Below are 13,708 nucleotides of genomic sequence, written 5' to 3' on the forward strand. Positions count from 1 at the left end.
TCAGATGTACGCCACTTTGGAGAAAAGCATCTGCTAAATGAATACATGCAAATGTAAGATTCACTCAGAAGTCACCTGGCACCAATAACTAGAGATTGGATGTCCTGACCAAGCCTGAAGAGGCCCAGTGGAATCTGTGTGGAAGGTGTGGGGTCAGATCAAACTGGTATTCTTACCAGTGGCACTCGATGGGGCTTAATCATGTGCTTTGTGGTTGCAAACTGATGCATGATGTAAACCTGCTGAATGGTTCAAGTTACTTCACAAAACAGCTAAATGGTCCCAGCAATACTACTGGTTGCTCATCATAGGCATTGCAAATTGGAAATTGTTTTAAACCACTAAGTTTTTTGTATGATTTGGACTTGACTCATGCACTGCTGCCTTAATATTCTCTTTAAAACCAGCTAGAGCTGATCCTGCCCCCCAAGATAAAACTATAAAACATTGCAATGTGGCAACAAGATCCATTACAGAGGCTGACTTCAGCCACTTAGCTGCCACTGTTGTTGAAGACAGCTCCTCCATGTGGATTTCAGCTCGGCGACTGATTAGGTTTGTTTAAGTTCAGTGGAATGCTGTTCGGAAGCCTGTGGTGCGGCCGTGACACGTGCGTCATTTATCAGTGTCCTACAGTACAAATGACGCAATGGAGAAGCCTCCTCTGGCCATAGGATGATTGATTCTCACCTAACAAGGACTGGCTGCCATTCAAACATGTGTTTGTTTTTTAATTGCCTCTTCTTTTCGGAAATCCTGTTAGCAATTACACTTACTGGCCCAAGTACCGACGTGGGCATCATTACCCAAAAATGTCTAATAGGGCCCAATGACAGACCTGTGGTTGTTCAGATGGCAGTGCTGATTTAGTTGATGAGTTAGTGGCTAAGGCCACTTACTAGAGCCGTGATCACCGTTATTATAAGAGCTCGGGTTTATCATCATGTAAAGTCCCTACAAACCAAAATGCAATGAGGAACAGCAAACAAAAACGAGTCTGTCCAAGAGCCCAATAACTTGTTTTCTCAGCTGAATTTGTAGTGCTGTTTCCCTTGCAGTTTTGCTAAAAAGATGTAGTCCAAAACAAGCAGTGCTGGTGCTCCTATATCCTCACTCTTCACTGAGACTGAAATCCTTTAGAGCTTTTACATTCTTCAGCTGCACTAAAGCGAGCCTGACTCTTCAACATCCAACTGTGGGCACCCACTTTGTGGAGGCCTGTATTAATGAGCTCGGCTCAGAATGGAGGGCAGTCTGGACTCTGCGAAATGTACACCCCCCATGAGAGCAATCTGCAGGTTACAGAAACCTTTAAAAAACACATTTCGGCTTAATTAACGAGTATGTGTAACGTGTATGAGTAGATGAGGTCCAGCAAAGTCCACTGTGTACTGCCCGTTTAAAGGTTTATACTGAAAGGAATGTGTTTATTTATGCCTTTAAGTGTCTAATCCAGAAGTGTAAACCATCTTATGGGCTTGGTGGTTTTTAGTGTTTGCCTTGACGTGAAAACGTTGTGGTTTTGCGCCTTGGTCGAGATGAATGAAATTCAGACAGTGCTCTGTCCACGGAGTCTTGTATCTTGCTTTGCTGATGTCTCTCTCTCTCTCACACACACACACACACACACACACCTATTGTGAGATTCCTTCTTGTGAGTTTCTAAACTGTCCATTTCCAATCCACAGCTTAAACTTGTCATTTGCCCCTTGACTACATTTCCCAGTTTGTGTGTAACTGGGTGGCATCCTGCCGGCGATCCGGCAAATGTCGTGGTCTGAAAGCAATGTGGAAGTGGGATTTCTGAGTGGGTATCACATGGCTCTGTTTCCACTGTGCAGTAAATCCCAAAGAAGAGAAGTTTAGCCATGCACATGAAGTCTTTCCAAAGACAACCCCAACAGACAAACTAAATCAGCACTGAGGCAGTGGAGCAAACCTGCATTCCTGTTCTGAAAGATTACTTTGTTACGCTATATATCTCGCCCCTGATTTATCCCCTTCTCATTTCCTCTGCTGCTTAACACAGGGTAAAATACACCTCAATGAAATCGGGAAACTTTTATTTGGTTTAATGGCCCATTATGCTCATAAAAGCAGCCGTTTTTACAAACCAGAAGTGTCAAGCTAAGTTGCTGATGTGACTGGCAGACTTTCAGAGGTTCAAAACTGAACAAAAAAGTTGAGAAATTGGCTGCCAGCTCCCTAGCTGGTCATATTGATCCCGATATTGCTTTCTCATCTGCATTGCTGATTTTACAGAAGGGAAAGATCAGAGATGTGTCTCTGGTGAGCAAAGTCTTTGTTTTGCTTTGATTTAGGCACCCTGCACAAAGCTCAGTGTCCCCCATTGTCAAGTCTGAACAAGAGCAACAGGTTGTTCGCACTACAATGAGCAGACTGGTGGGTTGATGGAGGATGGTTCCATTTTCAATGAAAGAAACAGCAGGTACACTGATGAAGTGCAATATAAGAAGCTTTGGATGAGGATGTCCACTGTCCAAATAAAGAGCAGTAAAAGAACTGTTTTCCAGAGCTCAATTTCCATCAGTCTACATGACAAGGTTTGTCATATGCGTGATTTTGACATGTACATCAGCGTATGTGACACATTGATAATGATCCAATTATTTAGTCATTCAAATAGCTTCACTATAATGCCCTAAGCTTTCAACAATGACTTTTAAATGTGTTTTTAAATCAGGTTGAGACTGAGACACCCTGATGATTTACAGAGATGTCAAGGGCATTCCTTAATGAACGACTACGTAGCAAATGCTGTGTTGAACCAGCGAATAGGGAACTGTCATCTTTGGCCGCAGGGTTTGTGTTTGTTGGATGGAAGTTGACTATAGTAAGTCCAAGCCTTGCAACTCTAAGCTGAGAGGCCCAGATATCATAAAATACTGACACCATAAATTCCTCCCTTCTGGGGGCTTTGGGGTTCTTCCCAACTTTGACACTACAGCCACATTTATTTTGCCACACGTGAAGACCCCCCACAAAATGCCTATAACCCATTCACAATCCAGAGGTTTGAGTAGATCTGGGGAGCTCTGATGTACACAAACATAGATGTTCTCCACAGAGAGCTATACTCTACACTATTTGGTCAATATGTAATACAACATGCTATGGATTGGAGACAACTGCTATATATAGGTCTACTGCCAAATGCTAGCCACGTTATATGTGGCTCACATTTGTGGACCTCACCACATCCAGATTGCCTCTAGTGATTTTTTTTTTTTTTGTGTTAAGTCTGGGCAGTCACAACTGAAATTCATCATGTAGACCCTAAGAGCATCCAATAATGGCAAAGAAAAATTAAGAGCCAACACCTCCCCTTTAATGTGAAAAGCCTTGATTTTGAATCTGCTTGGAGTAATTGGTAGCCTATGCAACTCTTCATCACAAGTTTCAATGGACACATAAATTATGTAGAGTTTTCCAGGCATATGCAGGATCTAATGCATGTGTGCTTGTACAAGTGCTCTACCTTGTCTCCTCAGACCATATGGACTGCTGCTTTCTCCCTTCCCACCAGACTCTTCAGTCAGCACTGCAGAAGATGACTGCACTGAACTTTTTGACTGCAAGTGGCCATTGGAAAGCTGGGCCAGTTGTGTCATATATTCCTGGACTTTCTTCTTCTCCTTCTTCAGCATGCTCACTAGTATGCCTGAGGAGGGTGATGTTAAGGACATGGGACAGCTGAACCCAGCAAATCTGACAGGGTCAATGCAGGGTCAACTGAAAGATGCCAGATAAAATGAGCCACATATCAGAAAGTGATTCTCATCCTGCCAAAAATCAGCTTTCCATAGAAATAAGCATTTCAACACTTTATGTACACCTCACTGGAGATCAGTTCTGCCAAGAGATTCCCTATAGCATGTGGTTCAAATATTTCACTTCCTTTGCTAAAAAAGATAGGAAGCAGCAGTGCTGGCTTCTGTGGTATGCGAGGTAAAACTGTAACAAAGAAGGGTGCAGGTTGCAGAACTTCAGGAGGAAATTTAAAAAACACTGCATGAGTATAACTTCACTGTTGGATGTCTAAAACATACTGAATGTGCCTATAAAACACAAGATGGATCTTTGGCAAGGAGAAGAACAGCCCAGAACATCATCTCTTTCTCATGCAAAAAATAACGTGTGATGCAAACACTGAAACCTCTGGTGACAATGGTCACTGCAGACCCATCTCTCCTCATCTGAAAACACTGTGGAACATCACCGCTTCAAATCTGCCATGAAAAACACGGTAGAGCAGCAGGAGTGGAAGTCTGTTGGTCTCATTGACAGGAATAAAAGCAAACAGCTATGGACTTGGCAAGGTCCTGTTCCAAAGCAGAAACTACCTGTTCAGCTGTATTTTATTCCAAACGTTGAGGAAAGTTTTGAGGAACATCCGCGCAATACGCAATGTCCTTGATTTTAGGGTTGCTCTCCAGAGAAAAATAAAGCAGTAGTTACACAAACCTCTGTGCCAGGAGGTGTTATTTTAACATCAAACAAAGGAAGAAATGTGAAGACACGAACACACAGATGCGTGTCGAGAGGACTGGGAAAGGAGCCCAATCCAGAAAACTTTGTTGAAGTATGTATAAGAAAATAAGGACCATGGGCACTGAATGGGTGGGGGTAGATGAGGGGGGACATAATTTCCTCCGCCTAATTGTTTTAAAAGGGGATAAATGTGCTAGGATCTGTTTCTCGCCCCTTTTGCTCTTAGACATACTCTCTAGACAAGACACAGTTAATCCAGTACCAATGAATCAGTACTATTTGTCAGAGAGACTGTTGAAGTTCCACGTGAAAAACAGAAGCAGGTCACAAACAGCATGAAGCCATGGGGTGTATGCACCCAGGCAGTCAGTTTCAACTTATCCTGTAGCCACATTAAATCTGCTCTGGAGGCTTTGGCTGCTCAGTACCAGGGTCCATGCCAACTCATGCACCAGCCCAGAGGTGGGGGGGGGTGGCATGCCTCAGCCCATTCAACTGTGCAGGCGTTCCACCCACCACAATTCAATAAACACAATCCCAGTAAGTGTTGCAAGAGCCGAGGCATATGCTCCTCTTTCACAACGTTTTCGTACTTGGCTCTCAACCTGACCACCATGAAGATTCCAGAACCGTAATGACCTCAAATTTGGGCTCTATCAGTTCCCACCTGTTTTACCTCAGATGACCAGTCAGTCTCTAGTAGATCTTGAACTCAAATTTCCAATGAAAAGAAAGAAAAAATGAGTTAATGGCCATTCCATTGTCAATCATTGTCAGTCCAGTGAAATGCTAAGCAGTGACTCCTACTAGTTTCTCACATGACTACATTATAAGGTGTGGAAAATGTCTAGGGTTTCTATTGATGTGGGATTTGGTCAACTTTTAAACTGTATAAACAAAGGGCTTGGCTCTTCTGGGCTGTAGAATCTATAAGGTGATAAGAGGGGGGCCAGGCTGTTAACTCCGATTAGGCCAACAGTTGTGTATGTTTCACCATGTGCACAGATTGCTGACAGCTCTTAAGCTACACTAGACTGAGAGAACATCGTTGAGAACCACAGCCCTCTGCTTCACTCTGCCTCTCTGAATCCTCATTGTACTCACAAAAAATGCACTGGAATGGGTCCCAGGCAGGGAATTCCGTTTCAGTCACAGTTCTGCCGCGTGTTATTGTTCTTTATTTATTTAGCTGACACCTTTGTCCAATTTGCAATTTATATTGTCAGTGTATGGCCAAGTGCTTACAAGGTCACAAGATAATAATCAGAAGTCAACATTATAGGATGAAACACTGAAGCTAACACAAGATGAACTTAAAACTAGGGTTAAAAACACAGTAGGATACTGAAGGAAAGATCGTCAGTGAGACAAGAGATGCTTAGACAACCCCAAGGCAGCAAGCAAAGGAATGGGCCTTCAAAAATTGGCAGAGGTTTAGAAGACTGGCAGCACATATGAAGTTGAGTGGAAGTTCATCACAAAACTTGGGATCAAGAAGAGAGAATGGGCATTTATCCTGACTGTGAGGAAAGGACCTACATTGATAAGGCAGGTGGATGCTGAGCACAGGTTACGAAGAAGACAGCGGGGGAGAGATGAGAGGCTCAGGGTTCTGAAGAGGCAAGTCATTCAGTGCCCTTCAGGTGAGGATGACAGCCCTGGCTGTCATTAGCAGCTTGTAAAAAGAATATAGCAGAAGAGATCTGTGAGTATAAGAAAGTGACACAACCTGGAAACCGTGCGCAGAAGTTCACTACTCACCAGCAAGAAACTGTTTTTCCCTTTAGTCCAGCACATTATGACTACAAGTGAAGCCAAGACGAAGGCCGAAGAACCTCGCAAAGGGTTGAATGAAACAGCACACAACACTGGGAATGAGTTATAACATGGAAAAAAAGAAACTTTAATACCCAGAAGTAAGTTTTCAAGTAGCCTCACGTCCAGCAGCTAGACAATGACATAATGCAACGGGTTCTTATGTTCCCAGAACAATCCACTTCACTGTGGCTGCTCTCCATCGCGCTACATCACTGTCCAGCTTCTGGCTGCAACCCGACCAGCATGTTCTCTGCTTCAGGCCAACTGCTCACAGTCACCACACCTTTCTCCGATAGCTGTTGTGGAGCTATCGGAGTGGAGCCCCAAAAACACCCTTCCCTTCTTGGATCATGACACCAGTCAAGGCAGTCAGACAGGCTTTCTCTTTTTTCCTCAGCTCCTCCACCCTAGGTGGGCACGGCCCTGTCAGGGAACAGTAGATCCTGCACTGGGCTCTAGGCCTGTTGGAGGTATCAGCCTAGACAGGATTCTAATCCTCCGCAATAAATACAGGTTCCTTATTGAGACATGGGGGAATTTGCCTGTCTCTGTGTTTACGTGCTAGATAATACTGCTTCAGAAGCAAGCACCCTTGAGCTTTGTGGACGTAATGCTGCTGTGTAAACAGCCATATTTCATATTCCATGTGTGGTACATCAAGCTGCATGTGATGCATTATTACTGGAATGTGTGGCCTTTACTTGACATTTGCTTGCACTGGAGCCTCTCCTCAGCCTTTTGGACTGATGCATGTCTTTCCCTTCCTCACACTTCTCATTCCTCGCTGCTGTCATATTTTCATTTAATTACACCTTACAGTTGAACTTTTTTTTTTTTAAACTTCTTGTAGTTTAAGTGCACACTTTTCCTCACTTCACAAGTACTGCATGTTCTTGCATTGCTCTTTATTTCTCTCTGATTCTGGAAATCTAAATCTTTTCGGGTCTGGGGGGTCCTGGAGGTCCTAAACGGGCTCCAGGTGTAGACCAGGCTTCAGAACATTCCCACACAGCTCTAATAACCTGGTGACTGAGGTACGGTGCTTTCTCACGAAGGATCGGAGAACGGGACACGGTGGTAACAGCCTATGGCAGTAAAACGCCATGATGCAATGTATAACTGTGCTGCTAAAGGGGCCACCGTAGCTGGTGGTTCTCATTATGGATCTCTAGGGGGTTGCAAAGTTTGGGGGCAAGCTGGTGCCACCAGCCCAGAAACACACAGCATCTATACCGATTCAGCACCCCCTGCTCCATAAGGTCTTCCCCCATACCGCAGCCTTCTCAAAGCTCAGTCTTGTAAAAGCGAAACCTGTAGCCATGGGCGCCGATCATTAAGTCATTAAGTCAGTGGGGCTGGTCCTCCCAAAAGAGATAATGGAGGCCCCCTGGTAGTTGGGCATGAATCACCTCCCCTGTACAAACAGACACCCTTTCTTACATTAGTAGCACAAAGGACAGGCAAAGTGAGTCACACACTCCTCAGCAACATGGCTAATAAACCAAAGCTGTTACACAGTCTCCACTGGAACACTCTGTCCTTCTGAAAATAGTCCCTGGCTCTGAGCAGAGTCATCTTTACCTTCTTGACACAGTTCTGCAGGCTGAGGACTCATTTATGGTCCATTTCTGGACACGCGCTAAAAAAAGAAGTGGCAAGTGCCTTTTTTACAGGAGCCCTGAAGGAACGAAAGCAAAAACAGAACAGCTTTAACCAGATTATAGGATTCGAGTCAGAACAGTTTGCCTGAAATGATCGATCACAGTCCTGCACTCTTAATCTGGGACACTGAACCCTATCAGCCAGGCATGTTAAATCAAGGAAGGATACTGATCTCGTTGTCTCGCTGCCGGAGCATGTCTTTCAGCTTCTTCAATTCTGCTGAGGGGGGGCTTATATCATGATCAGGGACCACCGAAGGTGAGGGAGAGCAACAGTCACCAGCCCCACCTCCACTAGGCAGCATGTCCTGCACCATGACCTAAGGACAAAGATGGAAAGGCAAAGGAAGCATAAAATTAAACATCAAATGTACGGAATGCGCATGGAAATCTTATACGCAACTCATAGTGGGATCTGGACAGTTAGGACAAGAAGTGTTAGGAACAGCGTTGTTCCTTCTTTGTAGCAAACCCTAAAAACAAAAAACTGGCACTTGGCCTCTGACTATCTGCTCAGCAGCAACGTGGTGCCAGATGTTGGCTCTTAGGGACATCCATGCCATCGATGTGCCGTCATGTCACGGTGCCGCGGCTTCGTTACCGTAATCCAGATGGCAAAAAAATTAGCGACTATTCTTGGAAATGTGCATATTCCAACATGATGGGGCCACATGATGGACGGATCGAGTGCCACGGCAAACTGCATTTAGCCTGCTCAATACTTTACAAAAATGTGGCGTAATGTGCAACATATTACAAGTCTCAGGCCTTTGGTTAACCAAGGAAGTGGATTGTTCCAAGCCTGCTTTCGGAGCTCTAATTTTACCCAGGAAATGCACTCTGCGCTTAAGTGTGCAGCTACTCCAACCTCTGGCCACTGAAAAAGGTACAGTGAATATGCACTGCCGTCTCTTCTTACTGAACCAGGGAGACACCAGACCCCTACCACCATGTGGACAGTGCAGCAGACCCCAGGAATGTGAGTGTGGAGCCTGGATTGAAACTGGGAGTCCATTCACGACTGGCAACAGTGTAAGAATGGATCAGCAGCGGAGCAGGGGCAGGAGGTGAATGGAGTCAGGTTTGGAGATCACCACGGACATTAGGGTCAGGAAAAGAGAGATTGAGAGAGAGGGAGGGAGGGCAGGAAAACGCAACAAGGGAAGCAGATCCTCTGTAAATCGTGCGAGACGGGGGAGAGTGAGGTTCATGCAGGGACATTAATGAATGTGAAGCATAAGCGTCTTGGGGAAAGATAAACAGCTGCTCCGTGACATGCCAGAGGAGCTTCTGTGTTCTGTGAAGGGTGCGTCCTGGGACTGCATCTTCCCGCGGTGCTGCCAAAAGCAAACTGCAGCCAAATGCACGCCTGCCAGTCCACTGGCCGAGTATCACACTGAAGTACCTCACGCACCTGTGTGGGCCTGCATTTAAAACAAGACACACTCTGAAACCCAAACATACAACAGTGAGGCGGATGCTTCTGGAACACTTCTGCACTCATTGGAAGGGCAAACAAACTAGACAGGATAAACACAGATTGCAGTCCTTCATTGGTCACAGTTCTCAGACCCTGTGAAAGAGCAAGTAGCACACCAGTTGGAGCTGCTGCCTTCAGATCCAAAGATTGCTGCTTCAACTCCCACCTTACGCTGCAGTACCCTACAGCATGGAACGTTCCCTGAATTGCTATATAAATGGGTAAACCAGTGTAAGTTGCTCTAAAGAAAAGCGTCATCCAAGTGAATTAATGTAAATGTAAGTTGTCACACGTCAAAATTTCAGCTATAGAAAATTTTGATGCTTAAAAATATTTAAAAAATGATGAAATACCGTGATGGACTGGCGCCCCATCCATAGTGTACTATAACAAGCCTGTGACAAGCCTCACCACCCTGTGCTTAAGGGGAGGCTTCAGAGTAGTGTCACCCTGACTTGAACAAGTGGTTAATGATAGTGAGTGAATTACTCTAAGATGAAATGTCACGCTTTTCCCTTCGATGCCTGTAGGGGGCTCCCTCTGCCCTGGAGACCTGGTTGGTAAGAAGCTATTTAACCTGCGGGGGGGCGTGGTGGCACAGCTGGTTTGGCCAGGGCCTGTTCTGTGGTGGGTCTGGGGTTTGAGCCCTGCCTGGGGTGCCTTGCAACTGACTGGCCAGGGTGTGTCCCCTCCCCCTCCAGCCCTGTGTCCTGCATTGCTGGGTTAGGCTCCGGTTCGCCACGACCCCGCTCAGGACAGGCGGCTGTAGATGTGTGTGTGTGTGTGTGAGTGCGTGTCTGTATGTGAGTGGTCAGAAACTAGACTGCAGCTTGCAAAGGAACCCCAGAAAACATTTCTCTGCGAAAGAGTGGTTCGGACTCTATCTGAAATGCTGATTTCCTTGAAGGAACGCAACAGTCAGGGTGGTGATGTTGGCCTGGCGACCATGGATGTGTTCTTGGAGGAGACTCACCTTGAGTAGTGAGAAGCAGTGGTGGATCTTCCGCATGTTGGGACCCAGCTGCAGCGTGACTTCTGGGTCGGGGTCATCCAGGAACGCCTTCACCTGTTCCTCCAGCCTGCAGAAAGGCAGAAGAGGGAGATGGGAACTCAGCAGTTCGCGAACACACACACTTACATATGAACAAACACACATGAAGCATACAGAGCTGGAAGAGGAGAGGACACGTGTGCTCTTCCTGCTGTTGACCCCTTGCGTAAGTTACTGCTGAAGTCTCTGAGCGCTCCGGGGCTCTTTCTTCGCCAAACTGGAGCAAAGTGTCGACTCCAGTTGAGCCAAAGGAAAACTATTTACTCAAACTGCGCGACAGATTCACTGCTTGGAGCAGCGTGGCTCCTCAGCAGTTAGGCCGCGGGATGGGTCTCTCGCTGCCTGACAGCCGTGGTGACTGATGGGATTCGAGCACACGGACAGGTTCGAAGAAGGCACAGTTCAGAGCGATTCGGTTTTCCACCTAAGGGTCGCTGGCAGCAAAAAGAGTGCCGTTCGCACGGAGGATAAATTTAAACAAACCCTCCGCTTTGTTTCCTTTGGGCTCCGATGCTCTGAGTCCACAGAGCGTTTTTCCTTTCGCGGGATTCCAAACGCCACGCTCCCTTCCAGTGTTTGAACATAAGATATAACATGGTCCTGCGTTCCAGTTTCAAAATAAACTCGTGGCACTCGTTCTCAAACTTCTCCGACGTTCTCTCAGGCACTTTTTCTATGGGCGAGTTTTAAAGTGAAAAAAGGCTCTCGAGACTAGGGAAGAATGCAAGTTCGCCCTTTTAGCTTCAAATGACTCTGGAATACCGGCTTTAGGGCTAAATTCTGCATTTTGGTGCCATCAAAGCACAAACAAGAGCATAAACAAGTAAATAAAAAGCCTCGGCTGGTCTCTGAGGTCACAGCGGACATCTTAACTGCTCCTGGAGAGCAGGTCTTTTGTGGCAGACAGGGGCAACAAATACAAATCTCACACAGTTCTAACGCTGACTGTATGATGTTAACATGACCGGCGGGGGGGGGGAACCCAGCTGGTCTTGGTCTCCAGAAGTGAATTCCTCCAATACAAGCATTAATAGTTTCCTCTGTCTGCATTTGCATGAAAGATGGAGGAAACCAGCAAACAGATGGATGGACTCACAATGACAATGGACACATCCCTTTTAACATTAAGAACAAAAAAGGAGGACAGAATATTAGAGAGAAACTATTTCAGTGGTCAGCAAGGGTCAGCTCACTGGACTTGAAGTGAAACTGAAATGAGAGGGGGAGACGTGGTTAGAGCAGCAAGAAGCTGAACAACCCCCCCCCCCCCCGTTATCCCCCCAGGAACCAGCCCACCACCTGTCCCTAAACAGTGTCCAACATCCGAACACTTTGACGCCATCCTGGTTGCTGCGGGACAGGGGATCCGAGGAGCAGCATGTGTCCCAGAGGCAGGCGGGGGCCAGCTCAGCAGTCCTGGAGCACTGACAGTCAGAGCAGCGTGTCCTGAAATGACTGCCTTCATAATGCTGCTGCTACTGCTGCTGCTGAGATCATTACAAATGCAGAGCTTCCGTCCCCAAGCCAAGAACCCGTTCCCTAGAACTTCAGCGCTCTGGAACCTTGCTGAACTTCAGCAGTCTTTTTTTTCAGGCCTAATGCAAGGTTGTGCAAAAAGTTTCAGTAATGTTATTCTGACCATTAGCCTCACAAAGGCAGTGGGTATAAACAAGACGAGAGAAAACTATTTCTTAGGAAACCACAACTGAAAGCCAGAGTTCATGTTCCTGGAGATAAACAGAAAGTATACAAAATGTGGACAGAAAAAACTCAAAGAGCCGCTATTGCTGCTGCTCTCATTAAATTCTCCACAAGTGTTAAAATATAAGGAACTTCTAAATCAGGTCCTGTAGGCATAAATTATGTCAGTAAGAACATGAAATCATTTGCAGAATCAGTGGATTTCTTCTACAAAATTCTGAAATCAGAAAGAATTTCTGTAGATTCCTTCTATAAAATCCTGAAATTAGATTCAACATCAGTGGATTTCTTGTAGATATTAAGTCTGATTTCAGGATTTTATAGATTTCTTGTATAAAATTCCAAATTAGATTCAATATTTTTAGATTTCACCTGTAAGATCTGGTAAACTCCATTTGCAACATCATGAAATCACACTTTACTTGTGAATATCGTCCTCGGTGAGCTGATCCTCCCTCTGCTCTCCAATTAAAATGGCTAGCTCATCTCTCAGAGACTGGACCTCCTTCTTCAAACGGTTGATCATCTAGAAGACACATATAATCCTCCAGTCACCTCAGGAGCCCAGGCACACACACTTGGCACAACAGTTCAAATTGGACAAGCATATTCAAAGTTCATATCCTCCTCACTCAACACATTTTCAGAGAGTGATTTAGAACAAACCACTAAGGAGTATTCCAAACAGCCAAAATGTACCGAAGACACAAGGCAGGTATGGAGAAACTATCATCTGGAAACTTCTGACTTCCTAAACTATAAGTCTCCAAATTATTTGTTTTTTAATATCACCATAAAAACCTTTTAATAAAGTTCCTCAGATAAAGAGTTCTTCCAAAATCTGCCTTGTGCTTCAGGATCTTTTCAGTTTACACCTCCTCCTTGTCTCAGGGAAGCTCTTGGGGACCAGTGGGTAACAGCAGTTAGGGTATCTGCCTTGTAAACTGATGGTCTCAGGACCCCTGCCTCAGTCATGTTGATCAAGGTACTTACCCTGAACTGATATAATAAAGAATACCCCAGCTGTATAGATAGGTAACTAACAATAATTCACCTAAAAAAAAAGGTTATCCACTTTTTTCAGACACATATTTAGCTGATTTAAATAACCCACATGTGCAGCCAGCCCATTGCAATGCCTCACAGAAAGTACCAGTCCAACTCCTCAACCACAGCACTGCTGGGTGCGTCGTTACAGTACATAGAGAGACACGCTTAAGCTGTCATGTGCTCATCAATGACCAAGTGGCATGGCGGTTATAGGCCTCCACCAAATCTGAAGCCACAATTAGCTTGTATTACTTTTCAGAATGGAGAGGCACGGTGGCGCAGTGGGTTGGACCGGGTCCTGCTCTCCAGTGGGTCTGGGGTTCGAGTCCTGCTTGGGGTGCCTTGTGATGGACTGGTGTCCCGTCCTGGGTGTGTCCCCTCCCCCTCCAGCCTCTCGCCCTGTGTTGCCAGGTTAGGCTCCGGCTCCCCGTGACC

The 13,708-nt window shown here is 45.7% G+C and overlaps 1 protein-coding gene across 5 annotated transcripts in view; it reads right to left on the minus strand.

The window, feature by feature from the left end:
* The window catches only part of kif6 (kinesin family member 6), a 64,415-nt gene that overhangs the window by 28,828 nt on the left and 21,879 nt on the right, over positions 1–13,708 (minus strand). For all 5 annotated transcript variants that reach the window (XM_018755248.2, XM_018755169.2, XM_018755092.2 and 2 more), the window contains exons 10-13: positions 12,646–12,749; positions 10,445–10,550; positions 8,161–8,311; positions 3,500–3,682 (exon numbers count right to left, since the gene is read on the minus strand). In XM_018755248.2, the coding sequence (XP_018610764.2) occupies positions 3,500–3,682; positions 8,161–8,311; positions 10,445–10,550; positions 12,646–12,749 (544 nt within the window). The remainder of the gene's footprint in view (positions 1–3,499; positions 3,683–8,160; positions 8,312–10,444; positions 10,551–12,645; positions 12,750–13,708) is intronic.

Source organism: Scleropages formosus, chromosome 15 (genome assembly GCF_900964775.1).
Source record: "Scleropages formosus chromosome 15, fSclFor1.1, whole genome shotgun sequence".
Classification (NCBI taxonomy): domain Eukaryota; kingdom Metazoa; phylum Chordata; class Actinopteri; order Osteoglossiformes; family Osteoglossidae; genus Scleropages; species Scleropages formosus.